The sequence below is a fragment of the Ranitomeya imitator genome, chromosome 1, assembly GCF_032444005.1.
Source record: "Ranitomeya imitator isolate aRanImi1 chromosome 1, aRanImi1.pri, whole genome shotgun sequence".
NCBI classification, from domain to species: Eukaryota; Metazoa; Chordata; class Amphibia; order Anura; family Dendrobatidae; genus Ranitomeya; species Ranitomeya imitator.
The window spans coordinates 731737627-731754794 of NC_091282.1; the positions used below are offsets into that span (position 1 = coordinate 731737627).

The 17168-nt window shown below is 44.1% G+C and overlaps 2 protein-coding genes across 2 annotated transcripts; one reads left to right on the forward strand and one right to left on the reverse strand.

Moving 5' to 3' along the window:
• Positions 1-825: 825 nt before the first annotated feature.
• On the reverse strand, positions 826-4369 carry LOC138644692 (uncharacterized). Its single transcript, XM_069733330.1, has 2 exons — positions 3491-4369; positions 826-1051 (listed from the first exon to the last, which is right to left on the reverse strand). Exons 1-2 carry the CDS (start codon positions 4223-4225, stop codon positions 1037-1039), a joined length of 750 nt encoding a protein of 249 aa, XP_069589431.1. The 5' UTR covers positions 4226-4369; the 3' UTR covers positions 826-1036.
• A 2991-nt stretch (positions 4370-7360) lies between these two features.
• LOC138644698 (uncharacterized) lies at positions 7361-10904 on the forward strand. Its single transcript, XM_069733345.1, has 2 exons — positions 7361-8239; positions 10679-10904. Exons 1-2 carry the CDS (start codon positions 7505-7507, stop codon positions 10691-10693), a joined length of 750 nt encoding a protein of 249 aa, XP_069589446.1. The 5' UTR covers positions 7361-7504; the 3' UTR covers positions 10694-10904.
• The last annotated feature ends 6264 nt before the right edge of the window (positions 10905-17168 follow it).

The following is a 17168-nucleotide window of genomic DNA, read 5'->3' on the forward strand; positions in this document are numbered from 1 at the left end:
TACATGTGAAAACCAAAAACAAGTGTAAACAAAAATTACAGAAAATAAAGTTGCATACAAAATAAAGTATATACAAGGTATTTTGGAAAAGGACAATAGCATCGATACAAAACTCTGGTCAATCTATACATAGAGTACATGCTGGGGAGAAAATAACCCGAATATCTAGGCTGAATTATGTTCCACTCAGGATGAAATAAGGAGAGATACACCAGAAAGATGATAGTGGGAGAGGAGGTACATACCGTACTGTAGAATAATAGAATAGACCGTATGGTCATAGGGTACAAAAAAGCAGCGTCTGTAAGTGTAAGAAAGTCCCATAAAATTCCCATGGACCGGTAAGCACAGGGTGTCAGGGGATATAAGGTAAAACATACCTTATGTGTGAGTCAGATAGGAGCGGTACTGTGGGTGGATAATGAAAAAGAAATTACATGCCGAAAAAAAAAAAAAAAAAAAAAAAAAAAAAAAATTACATACAGCAAAAACCGGCCGATCAGAGAAACGCTCTAGTGCAGGGGATTTACCTGAGGAGACCGAGCTGGATGGTGGTGCTGTCAGACGCGGTGTCCACCGCTAGTCTGATCAGAAGTAAGTGCGGCCGCCATCTTATAAGAAAGGGGCGGGACAAGCCAGCTCCAACAGCCAATCAGCGGCTGGGTGGCAGACAGGAAGTGACGGCGCGCTGTGAGGACTACCTCAGTGTGCAGCTCAATGAGAGTTCCTGTGTATGGTAACCGGAAGTGACATCACGTTGTCATAGGGATAGGGCAATACAATGGAAAAAAAAAAAAACAAACAAACACGAGCGCTGCGGAAAGCGCGGCAAGGAGAAAGTAGAAAAGGAATGAAAATACAGGCAACATAGGACAAGTGATATGGAGCTGAAGTGCCTATACGGAGATGATATGCTGGGTGAACAATCTCCATGGTGATAGGTGCTCCTATGGTCTATAGGTCTGATTAGTGATATGATCAGCTAGGTGAGGATAACCAGCTTGGTCCAGTGAGGTGTGCGGGTAGACCGAAGTGATCAGTACAGACGACTCTAGAGGTAAAAGAAAGGAAGAATTAGACAATGGTAAAAATTGCATCAATGACTTACAATGGTAAAAATAACAAAACCAGTAAGATAGAAGAAGTCCGTAATGACCTGTGGGAAAATAACATGATACCACATTGCAGGGCAAATCACCCGATAGTACCATACAGTCTCAGAGAAAAGAGGCTAGATCATAGTCTCTATTGAGTCCCAATGGGTGGAGGGTCTCCAATGTGTGGATCCAAAACGCTTCCCTCCGCTTTAGGCGAGCAACCCGATCACCACCCCGCCGGATGGGGGGGATATGTTCTATTACCTGGAACTGTAGCTGTGAGATATTATGACCCAAATTATGGAAGTGGAGGGGGATGGGTAACAACAGGTTCTTACAGCGGACCGTGGATTTATGTTTGGAAATCCGATCGCGAATAGGTTGCGTTGTTTCACCTATGTATAGAAGTCCACAGGGACATTTGATTAAGTATATAACCCATGATGAAGCGCATGTGAAATACTCCGGGATTCGGAATGACTTTCCAGAGCGAGGATGATGGAAGCGGGGTCCTTTAAGGACATTATGACATTGAGAGCAGTTCAGGCATGGGAAGGTCCCGGTACGTGGACTCTGTAAGAACCGTTGGCGGGGGGATGGAATACCTGATCCCAAGTCTGCCCTGACCAACGAGTCCTTTAAGTTGGGTGGACGTTTGAAACAGGGAAGAAAAGGGTTCTGAAACTCAGTAACGTTGGGGTAACCCTTGGACAGCAGGTGCCAATTCCGGCGTATTGACCTATGTAGAATGTACGCAAACGGGTGATATGAATGAACAAACGGGATCCGATTAGAGGCTCTATTGGGTCGTGGGGTAGGGGGGGCAGCGGCTTTTTCCAGTATCGCTGGCGGGTAACCCCGTTGAGTGAACTTAGAAGCCATTTCCTGGAGGCGGATCGATCTAAGCTCTGTGTCAGACACAATCTTAGAGACCCGATAAAATTGGGACTTAGGTACTGAATTTTTTGTGGCCGGAGGGTGGAAACTCGTAAAATGTAACAAACTGTTACGGTCAGTGCTTTTAGTGTAGAGGTCGGTAGTGAAAGAGCCATCAGGTTGTAGAATGACTAAGGTGTCTAGGAAATTGATCTGTGTAGTACTGTAAGACATGGTGAAAGAGATACCTGGCCAGGCCGTGTTCAGCCAATCGAAGAAGAACGCGAGGGCTTCCAACGAGCCCCCCCATATGCAAAAGACGTCGTCGATGTAACGTTTCCATACAAGGACGTGGTCACGAAATAGTGGGTGAGGGTATATCTGACTCTCCTCAAAATCGGCCATGTAGCAATTAGCATACGGGGGTGCTACGTTGGAGCCCATCGCGGTACCACGGATTTGTAGATAAAAGTCATCCTGGAACAAAAAATAATTACGGGTAAGAATGATGGTTAGTAGGTCAATACACAAGTTGATCTGGTTGGGTAGCAAGCCGGACTGGGTCAGGAGTTTATGGACCGAATTGATGCCTTCTATATGGGGGATAGATGTATACAAGTCTTTTACATCCATTGTTACCAGAATTGAGTGTGGAGGAATGGGACTTATGTCTTTCAGGATGTTAAGGAAGGATCCTGTGTCCAGGATAAAGGATTTTGATGTCCTAATCAATGGGGTGAGAATTTTTTCTAGGTAAATGGCCAGTGGGGAGAGGATAGAGTCGGTAGAGGCGACTATGGGCCTCCCTGGGGGTTTCTCTAAGTTTTTGTGGATTTTGGGAATGGTATAAAATACTGGGGTGATAGGGTGTAGTTTGGTGAGGAAGTCCCGTGTCTTAGGGTCTAAGACCCCTAACTCAATATATTTCAAAAGAGTGTCCGAGATGATTTGACGAGTCACGGATAGGGGGTCATATGGTAATTTAACATAGATCGTGGGATCACCTAGTTGGCGTTTGATTTCAAGAAGGTAGTCCGATCTATTCATAATCACAAGGGCGCCCCCTTTATCTGCAGGTTTGAAAATGAGGTTGTTGTCGTTTTGTAGGCCCCGTATGGCTTGTCGTTCCATGGGAGAGAGATTGGGGGGAAAAAACAATTTACCCTTTCTGATATCCTCACATAGTAATTTAAATGATTCTTTCACGAAACCTATGAAAGATTCCATGGCGTGTGAGCCTTGGGGAGGTCTGAAATGACTTTTGGTGTAGAGCCCTAGGCTCCGTGAAGAGAGAGGACCGTCAGATGAGCCCGTGGAGGGTAGGGTAGAAGATGATTCGGGAGATGTGGAGAAAAAGGCCTTAAGTCTAAGTGATCGAAAGAATCTCTGAAGATCCATTTCAAGATCAAATGTATGACATTGGTATGATGGACAAAAAGACAAACCCTTCTGCAGGACTTTGTATTCCGCTACACCAAGTAATCTATCAGAGATGTTAATTACCAATGGATTGGTACCTGAGATCTCGTTATCCTCCCTTGGGCCGAGTCTCCTCCTATGTCCGTGGCCGCGCCTCGTGGTCTTCTTCTCGGGAAGCGTTGTCGTTGGCCTAAAAAACGGGGTGGAAGTGTGGCAGGGGTACCCAACTCCTGTTCTGAGCCTGATGTTGAGTAGTCGAGGGAGGTACGCTGGGCCTGGCGAGATGGGTTTCGACGTCCGGCATAATTGTCCTGCCATCTGTATACCTGTTGGCGCTCGTAGTCCTCCGTGTCCCTATTGAATTTGCTACGTTTTCTGTCCTCTGTCTCCCGTCGGTGCTTCTCGATGTTTCTGGATATTTGGTCCTTGAGGGTAATCAGTTCCTCGGGGGTCCCAGATGAAGACAGTTGAGCCTCGATGGATTTGATGGTCTCGGAGCTTGTGGAGATCGCTTTCTGCAGGTGCTCAATCGTCAGGGTAATAATGTCGAAAGAACATTTATTTAATATTTGTTCATATCTGTTGCAATACTCGGGAGAGTCCCGAAACAGTGTGGGACGTAGTGGAACCCGTAGACCCCTAGGGATCCGTTGTGCTCGAAGATACTCAGAGAGTGTGGCACAGTGAAGTTCGATGTTGGTAAAGTGACGGAGTTCCCTTTCTAGATCTCTCCCCCTTGCTTCCCTAGGAGGGATTTTTAAAAAATCGCTACTGAAAGTGGAACGTGCCAGGATATTCGAGGTCTCCTCAGCATTATAGGAGAATGTGGACATGACCCGTCAGTGTGCAATCACGTAGGGGAAGATTATCAGATACAAAAACCGTGTGCACTACTGGAGAAGAATGGTGCTAGGTTAGGTTCCCACACCTTCATAGACTATAAAGAAAAAGAACCCAGCACTCAACTGATGCTTTAGTGCAATTTTAATCGTAGTAGTACCCAATAAACGTTTCGGTCCTTGAATGGACCTTCGTCAGTAACTACATGTGAAAACCAAAAACAAGTGTAAACAAAAATTACAGAAAATAAAGTTGCATACAAAATAAAGTATATACAAGGTATTTTGGAAAAGGACAATAGCATCGATACAAAACTCTGGTCAATCTATACATAGAGTACATGCTGGGGAGAAAATAACCCGAATATCTAGGCTGAATTATGTTCCACTCAGGATGAAATAAGGAGAGATACACCAGAAAGATGATAGTGGGAGAGGAGGTACATACCGTACTGTAGAATAATAGAATAGACCGTATGGTCATAGGGTACAAAAAAGCAGCGTCTGTAAGTGTAAGAAAGTCCCATAAAATTCCCATGGACCGGTAAGCACAGGGTGTCAGGGGATATAAGGTAAAACATACCTTATGTGTGAGTCAGATAGGAGCGGTACTGTGGGTGGATAATGAAAAAGAAATTACATGCCGAAAAAAAAAAAAAAAAAAAAAAAAGAAAAAAAAAAATTACATACAGCAAAAACCGGCCGATCAGAGAAACGCTCTAGTGCAGGGGATTTACCTGAGGAGACCGAGCTGGATGGTGGTGCTGTCAGACGCGGTGTCCACCGCTAGTCTGATCAGAAGTAAGTGCGGCCGCCATCTTATAAGAAAGGGGCGGGACAAGCCAGCTCCAACAGCCAATCAGCGGCTGGGTGGCAGACAGGAAGTGACGGCGCGCTGTGAGGACTACCTCAGTGTGCAGCTCAATGAGAGTTCCTGTGTATGGTAACCGGAAGTGACATCACGTTGTCATAGGGATAGGGCAATACAATGGAAAAAAAAAAAAAACAAACAAACACGAGCGCTGCGGAAAGCGCGGCAAGGAGAAAGTAGAAAAGGAATGAAAATACAGGCAACATAGGACAAGTGATATGGAGCTGAAGTGCCTATACGGAGATGATATGCTGGGTGAACAATCTCCATGGTGATAGGTGCTCCTATGGTCTATAGGTCTGATTAGTGATATGATCAGCTAGGTGAGGATAACCAGCTTGGTCCAGTGAGGTGTGCGGGTAGACCGAAGTGATCAGTACAGACGACTCTAGAGGTAAAAGAAAGGAAGAATTAGACAATGGTAAAAATTGCATCAATGACTTACAATGGTAAAAATAACAAAACCAGTAAGATAGAAGAAGTCCGTAATGACCTGTGGGAAAATAACATGATACCACATTGCAGGGCAAATCACCCGATAGTACCATACAGTCTCAGAGAAAAGAGGCTAGATCATAGTCTCTATTGAGTCCCAATGGGTGGAGGGTCTCCAATGTGTGGATCCAAAACGCTTCCCTCCGCTTTAGGCGAGCAACCCGATCACCACCCCGCCGGATGGGGGGGATATGTTCTATTACCTGGAACTGTAGCTGTGAGATATTATGACCCAAATTATGGAAGTGGAGGGGGATGGGTAACCTGTTGTTACCCATCCCCCTCCACTTCCATAATTTGGGTCATAATATCTCACAGCTACAGTTCCAGGTAATAGAACATATCCCCCCCATCCGGCGGGGTGGTGATCGGGTTGCTCGCCTAAAGCGGAGGGAAGCGTTTTGGATCCACACATTGGAGACCCTCCACCCATTGGGACTCAATAGAGACTATGATCTAGCCTCTTTTCTCTGAGACTGTATGGTACTATCGGGTGATTTGCCCTGCAATGTGGTATCATGTTATTTTCCCACAGGTCATTACGGACTTCTTCTATCTTACTGGTTTTGTTATTTTTACCATTGTAAGTCATTGATGCAATTTTTACCATTGTCTAATTCTTCCTTTCTTTTACCTCTAGAGTCGTCTGTACTGATCACTTCGGTCTACCCGCACACCTCACTGGACCAAGCTGGTTATCCTCACCTAGCTGATCATATCACTAATCAGACCTATAGACCATAGGAGCACCTATCACCATGGAGATTGTTCACCCAGCATATCATCTCCGTATAGGCACTTCAGCTCCATATCACTTGTCCTATGTTGCCTGTATTTTCATTCCTTTTCTACTTTCTCCTTGCCGCGCTTTCCGCAGCGCTCGTGTTTGTTTGTTTTTTTTTTTTTTTCCATTGTATTGCCCTATCCCTATGACAACGTGATGTCACTTCCGGTTACCATACACAGGAACTCTCATTGAGCTGCACACTGAGGTAGTCCTCACAGCGCGCCGTCACTTCCTGTCTGCCACCCAGCCGCTGATTGGCTGTTGGAGCTGGCTTGTCCCGCCCCTTTCTTATAAGATGGCGGCCGCACTTACTTCTGATCAGACTAGCGGTGGACACCGCGTCTGACAGCACCACCATCCAGCTCGGTCTCCTCAGGTAAATCCCCTGCACTAGAGCGTTTCTCTGATCGGCCGGTTTTTGCTGTATGTAATTTTTTTTTTTTTTTTTTTTTTTTTTTTTTTTTTTTTCGGCATGTAATTTCTTTTTCATTATCCACCCACAGTACCGCTCCTATCTGACTCACACATAAGGTATGTTTTACCTTATATCCCCTGACACCCTGTGCTTACCGGTCCATGGGAATTTTATGGGACTTTCTTACACTTACAGACGCTGCTTTTTTGTACCCTATGACCATACGGTCTATTCTATTATTCTACAGTACGGTATGTACCTCCTCTCCCACTATCATCTTTCTGGTGTATCTCTCCTTATTTCATCCTGAGTGGAACATAATTCAGCCTAGATATTCGGGTTATTTTCTCCCCAGCATGTACTCTATGTATAGATTGACCAGAGTTTTGTATCGATGCTATTGTCCTTTTCCAAAATACCTTGTATATACTTTATTTTGTATGCAACTTTATTTTCTGTAATTTTTGTTTACACTTGTTTTTGGTTTTCACATGTAGTTACTGACGAAGGTCCATTCAAGGACCGAAACGTTTATTGGGTACTACTACGATTAAAATTGCACTAAAGCATCAGTTGAGTGCTGGGTTCTTTTTCTTTATAGTCTATGAAGGTGTGGGAACCTAACCTAGCACCATTCTTCTCCAGTAGTGCACACGGTTTTTGTATCTGATAATCTTCCCCTACGTGATTGCACACTGACGGGTCATGTCCACATTCTCCTATAATGCTGAGGAGACCTCGAATATCCTGGCACGTTCCACTTTCAGTAGCGATTTTTTAAAAATCCCTCCTAGGGAAGCAAGGGGGAGAGATCTAGAAAGGGAACTCCGTCACTTTACCAACATCGAACTTCACTGTGCCACACTCTCTGAGTATCTTCGAGCACAACGGATCCCTAGGGGTCTACGGGTTCCACTACGTCCCACACTGTTTCGGGACTCTCCCGAGTATTGCAACAGATATGAACAAATATTAAATAAATGTTCTTTCGACATTATTACCCTGACGATTGAGCACCTGCAGAAAGCGATCTCCACAAGCTCCGAGACCATCAAATCCATCGAGGCTCAACTGTCTTCATCTGGGACCCCCGAGGAACTGATTACCCTCAAGGACCAAATATCCAGAAACATCGAGAAGCACCGACGGGAGACAGAGGACAGAAAACGTAGCAAATTCAATAGGGACACGGAGGACTACGAGCGCCAACAGGTATACAGATGGCAGGACAATTATGCCGGACGTCGAAACCCATCTCGCCAGGCCCAGCGTACCTCCCTCGACTACTCAACATCAGGCTCAGAACAGGAGTTGGGTACCCCTGCCACACTTCCACCCCGTTTTTTAGGCCAACGACAACGCTTCCCGAGAAGAAGACCACGAGGCGCGGCCACGGACATAGGAGGAGACTCGGCCCAAGGGAGGATAACGAGATCTCAGGTACCAATCCATTGGTAATTAACATCTCTGATAGATTACTTGGTGTAGCGGAATACAAAGTCCTGCAGAAGGGTTTGTCTTTTTGTCCATCATACCAATGTCATACATTTGATCTTGAAATGGATCTTCAGAGATTCTTTCGATCACTTAGACTTAAGGCCTTTTTCTCCACATCTCCCGAATCATCTTCTACCCTACCCTCCACGGGCTCATCTGACGGTCCTCTCTCTTCACGGAGCCTAGGGCTCTACACCAAAAGTCATTTCAGACCTCCCCAAGGCTCACACGCCATGGAATCTTTCATAGGTTTCGTGAAAGAATCATTTAAATTACTATGTGAGGATATCAGAAAGGGTAAATTGTTTTTTCCCCCCAATCTCTCTCCCATGGAACGACAAGCCATACGGGGCCTACAAAACGACAACAACCTCATTTTCAAACCTGCAGATAAAGGGGGCGCCCTTGTGATTATGAATAGATCGGACTACCTTCTTGAAATCAAACGCCAACTAGGTGATCCCACGATCTATGTTAAATTACCATATGACCCCCTATCCGTGACTCGTCAAATCATCTCGGACACTCTTTTGAAATATATTGAGTTAGGGGTCTTAGACCCTAAGACACGGGACTTCCTCACCAAACTACACCCTATCACCCCAGTATTTTATACCATTCCCAAAATCCACAAAAACTTAGAGAAACCCCCAGGGAGGCCCATAGTCGCCTCTACCGACTCTATCCTCTCCCCACTGGCCATTTACCTAGAAAAAATTCTCACCCCATTGATTAGGACATCAAAATCCTTTATCCTGGACACAGGATCCTTCCTTAACATCCTGAAAGACATAAGTCCCATTCCTCCACACTCAATTCTGGTAACAATGGATGTAAAAGACTTGTATACATCTATCCCCCATATAGAAGGCATCAATTCGGTCCATAAACTCCTGACCCAGTCCGGCTTGCTACCCAACCAGATCAACTTGTGTATTGACCTACTAACCATCATTCTTACCCGTAATTATTTTTTGTTCCAGGATGACTTTTATCTACAAATCCGTGGTACCGCGATGGGCTCCAACGTAGCACCCCCGTATGCTAATTGCTACATGGCCGATTTTGAGGAGAGTCAGATATACCCTCACCCACTATTTCGTGACCACGTCCTTGTATGGAAACGTTACATCGACGACGTCTTTTGCATATGGGGGGGCTCGTTGGAAGCCCTCGCGTTCTTCTTCGATTGGCTGAACACGGCCTGGCCAGGTATCTCTTTCACCATGTCTTACAGTACTACACAGATCAATTTCCTAGACACCTTAGTCATTCTACAACCTGATGGCTCTTTCACTACCGACCTCTACACTAAAAGCACTGACCGTAACAGTTTGTTACATTTTACGAGTTTCCACCCTCCGGCCACAAAAAATTCAGTACCTAAGTCCCAATTTTATCGGGTCTCTAAGATTGTGTCTGACACAGAGCTTAGATCGATCCGCCTCCAGGAAATGGCTTCTAAGTTCACTCAACGGGGTTACCCGCCAGCGATACTGGAAAAAGCCGCTGCCCCCCCTACCCCACGACCCAATAGAGCCTCTAATCGGATCCCGTTTGTTCATTCATATCACCCGTTTGCGTACATTCTACATAGGTCAATACGCCGGAATTGGCACCTGCTGTCCAAGGGTTACCCCAACGTTACTGAGTTTCAGAACCCTTTTCTTCCCTGTTTCAAACGTCCACCCAACTTAAAGGACTCGTTGGTCAGGGCAGACTTGGGATCAGGTATTCCATCCCCCCGCCAACGGTTCTTACAGAGTCCACGTACCGGGACCTTCCCATGCCTGAACTGCTCTCAATGTCATAATGTCCTTAAAGGACCCCGCTTCCATCATCCTCGCTCTGGAAAGTCATTCCGAATCCCGGAGTATTTCACATGCGCTTCATCATGGGTTATATACTTAATCAAATGTCCCTGTGGACTTCTATACATAGGTGAAACAACGCAACCTATTCGCGATCGGATTTCCAAACATAAATCCACGGTCCGCTGTAAGAACCTGTTGTTACCCATCCCCCTCCACTTCCATAATTTGGGTCATAATATCTCACAGCTACAGTTCCAGGTAATAGAACATATCCCCCCCATCCGGCGGGGTGGTGATCGGGTTGCTCGCCTAAAGCGGAGGGAAGCGTTTTGGATCCACACATTGGAGACCCTCCACCCATTGGGACTCAATAGAGACTATGATCTAGCCTCTTTTCTCTGAGACTGTATGGTACTATCGGGTGATTTGCCCTGCAATGTGGTATCATGTTATTTTCCCACAGGTCATTACGGACTTCTTCTATCTTACTGGTTTTGTTATTTTTACCATTGTAAGTCATTGATGCAATTTTTACCATTGTCTAATTCTTCCTTTCTTTTACCTCTAGAGTCGTCTGTACTGATCACTTCGGTCTACCCGCACACCTCACTGGACCAAGCTGGTTATCCTCACCTAGCTGATCATATCACTAATCAGACCTATAGACCATAGGAGCACCTATCACCATGGAGATTGTTCACCCAGCATATCATCTCCGTATAGGCACTTCAGCTCCATATCACTTGTCCTATGTTGCCTGTATTTTCATTCCTTTTCTACTTTCTCCTTGCCGCGCTTTCCGCAGCGCTCGTGTTTGTTTGTTTTTTTTTTTTTCCATTGTATTGCCCTATCCCTATGACAACGTGATGTCACTTCCGGTTACCATACACAGGAACTCTCATTGAGCTGCACACTGAGGTAGTCCTCACAGCGCGCCGTCACTTCCTGTCTGCCACCCAGCCGCTGATTGGCTGTTGGAGCTGGCTTGTCCCGCCCCTTTCTTATAAGATGGCGGCCGCACTTACTTCTGATCAGACTAGCGGTGGACACCGCGTCTGACAGCACCACCATCCAGCTCGGTCTCCTCAGGTAAATCCCCTGCACTAGAGCGTTTCTCTGATCGGCCGGTTTTTGCTGTATGTAATTTTTTTTTTTTTTTTTTTTTTTTTTTTTTTTCGGCATGTAATTTCTTTTTCATTATCCACCCACAGTACCGCTCCTATCTGACTCACACATAAGGTATGTTTTACCTTATATCCCCTGACACCCTGTGCTTACCGGTCCATGGGAATTTTATGGGACTTTCTTACACTTACAGACGCTGCTTTTTTGTACCCTATGACCATACGGTCTATTCTATTATTCTACAGTACGGTATGTACCTCCTCTCCCACTATCATCTTTCTGGTGTATCTCTCCTTATTTCATCCTGAGTGGAACATAATTCAGCCTAGATATTCGGGTTATTTTCTCCCCAGCATGTACTCTATGTATAGATTGACCAGAGTTTTGTATCGATGCTATTGTCCTTTTCCAAAATACCTTGTATATACTTTATTTTGTATGCAACTTTATTTTCTGTAATTTTTGTTTACACTTGTTTTTGGTTTTCACATGTAGTTACTGACGAAGGTCCATTCAAGGACCGAAACGTTTATTGGGTACTACTACGATTAAAATTGCACTAAAGCATCAGTTGAGTGCTGGGTTCTTTTTCTTTATAGACTGTGTACGGTATTGTCCTATTGGGGTTGGATGCCACCGCTGTTACAGGGGTCTTCCTAGCTGTTAGTGTGCACTTGCCCTTTTTTTTCTGCTAGGCCCTGTCACGGTTGTGACCCCCTTCCCCCTTGCACATTTTTTCTTCATCATATGTTGCTTACCGCTTACAGCCATACTATGATTATCTTCTATATTATGTCAGGGTGGTGAGATGTGAGGTGTTTATTTGTCTTTTCCCCCCCTTTCGGTGCTTAACACCTTCACCCTAAAGCCTGTTTTCACCTAAGTGACAGGGCCAATTTTTACAATTCTGACCACTGTCACTTTATGAGGTCATAACTCTGAAACGCTTCGACGGATCCTGGTGATTCTGACACTGTTTTCTCATGACATATTGTACTTCATGATAGTGGTAAAACTTCTTCGATATGACTTGCATTTATTTGTGAAAAAAACAAAAATTTGTCGGAAATTATGAAAATTTTGCAATTTTCAAACTCTTAGTTTTTATGCCCTTAAATTAGAGAGTTATATCACATAATATAGTTAATAAACAACATTTCCCACATGTCTGCTTTACATCAGCACAATTTTGGAAACATAATTTTATTTTTGTTAGGACGTTATAAGGGTTAAAAGTTGACCAGCGATTTCTCATTTTTGCAACAAAATTTGCAAAACCATTTTTTTACGGACCACCTCACACTTGAAGCGACTTTGAGGGGTCTATATTACAGAAAATGCCCAAAAGTGACACCAATCTAAAAACTGCACCCCTCAAGGTACTCAAAACCACATTCAAAAAGTTTATTAACCCTTCAGGTGCTTCACAGGAATTTTTTGAATGTTTAAAAAAATTGAACATTTAACTTTTTTTTCACAAAATTTTTACTTCAGGTCCATTTTGTTTCATTTTACCAAGGGTAACAGGAGAAATTGGACCACAAAAGTCGTTGTACAATTTGTCCTGAGTACGCCGATACCCCATATGTGGGGGTAAACCACTGTTTGGGCACATGGCAGAGCTCTGAAGGGAAGGAGCGCCATTTGACTTTTCAATGCAAGATTTGCTGGAATTGAGATCGGAGCCCATGTCACGATTGGAGAGCCCCTGATGTGCCTAAACAGTGGAAACCCCCACAAGTGACACCATTTTGGAAAGTAGACCCTCTAAGGAACTAATCTAGATGTGTGGTGAGCACTTTGAACCTCCAAGTGCTTCACAGAAGTTTATAATGTAGAGCCGTAAAAAAATGTTTATATTAAGTTTCACAAAAAATGATCTTTTTGCCCCAAATTTGTTATTTTCCCAAGGGTAACAGGATAAATTGGACCCCAAAATTTGTTGTGCAATTTGTCCTGAGTACGTCGATACTTCATATATGGGGATAAACCACTGTTTGAGCGCATGGCAGAGCTCGGAAGGGAAGGAGTGCCATTTGACTTTTCAATGCAAAATTGGCTGGAATTGAGATCGGACGCCATGTCGCATTTGGAGAGCCCCTGACGTGCCTTAACAGTGGAAACCCCCCACAAGTGACCCCATTTTGGAAAGAAGACCCCCTAAGGAACTTATCTAGATGTGTGGTGAGCACTTTTAACCCCCAATTGTTTCACTAAAGTTTAGAATGTAGCATTGTGAAAATTAAAAAATCATTTTTTCTTTCCACAAAATGATGTTTTAGCCCGCAATTTTTTTCCCCAAGGGTAACAGGAGAAATTGGCCCACAAATGTTATTGTCCAATTTGTCCTGAGTACGCTGATACCCCACATGTGGGGGGGAACCACCGTTTGAGTGCATGGCAGAGCTCGGAAGGGAAGGAGCACCGTTTGAAATGCAGACTTAGATGGAATGGACTGCAGGTGTCATGTTGCATTTGCAGAGCCCCTGATGTACCTAAACAGTAGAAACCCACCACAAGTGACAGCATATTGGAAACTAGACCCCCCAAGGAACTTATCTAGATGTGTTGTGAGAGCTTTGAACCAACAAGTGTTTCACTACAGTTTATAACGCAGAACCGTGATAATAAAAAATATTTTTTTTCCACGAAAATGATATTTTAGCCCCCACGTTTTTATTTTCCCAAGGGTAACAGGACAAATTAGACCCCAAAAGTTGTTGTCCAACTTGTCCTGAGAATGCTGATACCCCATATGTTGGGGGGAACCACTGTTTGGGTGCACGGCAGAGCTCGGAAGGGAAGGAGCGCCATTTGAAATGCAGACTTAGATGGATTGGTCTGCAGGTGTCATGTTGCATTTGCAGAGCCCCTGATGTACCTAAACAGTTGAAACCCCCCACAAGTGACCCCATATTGGAAACTAGACCCCCCAAGGAACTTATCTAGATGTGTTGTGAGAGCTTTGAACCAACAAGTGTTTCACTACAGTTTATAACGCAGAGCCGTGAAAATAAAAAATATTTTTTTTTCAATGAAAATGATATTTTATCCCCTATGTTTTTATTTTCCCAAGGGTAACAGGACAAATTGGACCCCAAAAGTTGTTGTCCAACTTGTCCTGAGAACGCTGATACCCCATATGTTGGGGGGAACCACTGTTTGGGCACACAGGAGAACTCGGAAGGGAAGGAGCCCTGTTTTACTTTTTCAAAGCAGAATTGGCTGGAATTGAGATCGGACGCCATGTCGCGTTTGGAGAGCCCCTGATGTGCCTAAACAGTGGAAACCCCCAATTATAACTGAAACCCTAACCCCAACCCTAACCCTAGCCCTAGCCCTAACCCTAGCCCTAACCCTAGCCCTAACCTTAGCCCTAATGGGAAAATGGAAATAAATACATTTTTTTACATTTTATTATTTTTCCCTAACTAAGGGGGTGATGAAGGGGGGTTTGATTTACTTTTATAGCGTTTTTTTGGCGGATTTTTATGATTGGCAGCTGTCACACACTAAAAGACGCTTTTTATTGCAAAAAATAGTTTTTGCATCACCACATTTTGAGAGCTATAATTTATCCATATTTTAGCCCACAGAGTCATATGAGCCTTGTTTTTTGCGGGACGAGTTGACATTTTTATTGATAACATTTTCGGGCAGATGACATTTTTTGATCGCTTTTTATTCCGAATTTTGGGAGACGGAATGAACAAATACCAGCAATTCCTGAATTTCTTTTAGGGGGGCGTTTATACCGTTCCACGTATGGTAAAATGGATAAAGCAGTTTTATTCTTCAGGTCAGTACGATTACAGCGATACCTCATTTATGTAATTTTTTTTATGTTTTGGCGCTTTTACACAATAAAAACTATTTTATATAGAAAAATAATTGTTTTTGCATCGCATTATTCTGAGAGCTATAACTTTTTTATTTTTCTGCTGATGATGCTGTATGGCGGCTTTTTTTTGCGGGACAAGATGACGTTTTCAGCAGTACCATGGTTATTTATATCCGTCGTTTTGATCGCGTGTTATTCCACTTTTTGTTCGCCTGTATGATAATAAAGCAATGTTTTTTGCCTTGTTTTTTATTTATTTTTTTTGCGGTGTTCACTGAAGGGGATAACTAGTGGGATAGTTTTATAGAGCGGGTCGTTACGGACGCGGCGATACCAAATATGTGTACATTTATTGTTTTTTTTTAATTTACATAAATAAATGGATTTATTGGGAAATGTTTTTTTTTTTTTAATTTGGGGATTTTTTTTTTTTTACTTTCTAACATTGTCCCAGGGTGGGACATCTCTGTATTAGATCAGATCGTTGATCTGACACTGTGCATAGCACACTGTCAGATCAACGATCTGACAGGCAGTTTAGCTGGCTTTCCAGCGCCTGCTCTCAGCAGGCGCCGGCTAGCCAGGTCATTTCATGACCCGGAAGGAGTCCGGCAGTCCATCTTGGATCCGGGGTCTCCTTCCGGGTCACCGGAGCAACGCGATCTTATTGCGTTGCTCCGGTGGGAGAGCGCAGGGAGCCCCCGTCCCTGCGCGATCCCCCTCTATGCCGCTGTCACTACTGACAGCGGCATCAGAGGGGTTAAATGCCCGCGATCGGCGATAGCGCCGATCGTGGGCATTGCTGCGGGGTGTCAGCTGTCATATACAGCTGACACCCGCACCCGATCACCGCGGCGCTCAGCGCGAGACCGCGGTGATCGGTGCGCCGTACTAGTACTGCTGCTGGCACAAATGCAGTGCCGGCAGCGCAGTACTAGTATGGCGCGTGGCGCGAAGGGGTTAATTGTTGTATACATTGTGACTATTACTGATGTCCATAGTTTTAACTTTTTTGTACTAATAAAGATCGTCTTATTTATACCGTCACTATATGCTCCTGGTTCTCCTCCTTTTCTTGTATCTCTTATCTTTTTAATATTGTGAGTGATTGAACATGGTTGGCCTTTTGGTGTAAAAGAACTGTCACACATAGCAGAATCTGTTTGGAGGATTGATACACTGTCAGGGCATTTTTCTCCTTTAAATCAGATCAAACAGTAGAGTAAGTTCAGTTCAATGGTAATGACAAACTAAAAAAAAATGCGATGAGCCAACCGACTATATGTAGCTATTTCCCCAGAGATGACAGAGGCAGCTTGTATTTTAGAACTGATTTTACTGGAAGTAATCTGGTGGATACTGTAACTATATACAGTTGTGAGGTAAACGGGTCAGCCTATTCCTTACAGATAAACATTTGCAGACATGAAGTTTCTCGGTGTGATATTGACTTCTTTCAGGTTCTCTCTCTGTGGAGACCCTCACTCAGTTACACCTCAGTGGCTGAGCTGTTTTCTTCCCTCAGAGGCGACTTGCCCTCTGAGAAATGCAGTGAAAATCCTCTCACAATGGTGGCTGTCCACTACCTTCCCTTCTATCTGGTGGCACGGTGGCTCAGTGGTTAGCACTGCAGCCTTGCAGCGCTTGTAGTCCCGTGTTTGCGTGGGTTTTTTCCGGGTACTCCAGTTTTCTCCCACATTCCAAAGACATACTTATAGGGAATTTAGATTGTGAGCCCCATCAGGGACAGAAATAAAAATGTGTGCAAACTGTAAAGTGCTGCGGAATATGTTAGTGCTATATAAAAATAAAGATTATTATTTATTTATTATTATTATCTCCCTGTAGAGGCCTGTCTCCTGTCAGAATCTGACATACCAGTCCTTGCTGCCATCACCATCCTTTTCTGACTGACTCAAATCTTACTGCCTCATAACAGTTAGCCCTCTCCCCATAACATGTGACTTTCCGAGAAGCAGTCATGGGTTGACTGCACTGTCAATACTCCTTCCCATAAAACTCACTAAAACCTTTACTGATGTTGTCCCTGTAAGAAAATTCATAATTAAGTAAGACAAACAAAGAAATAGGA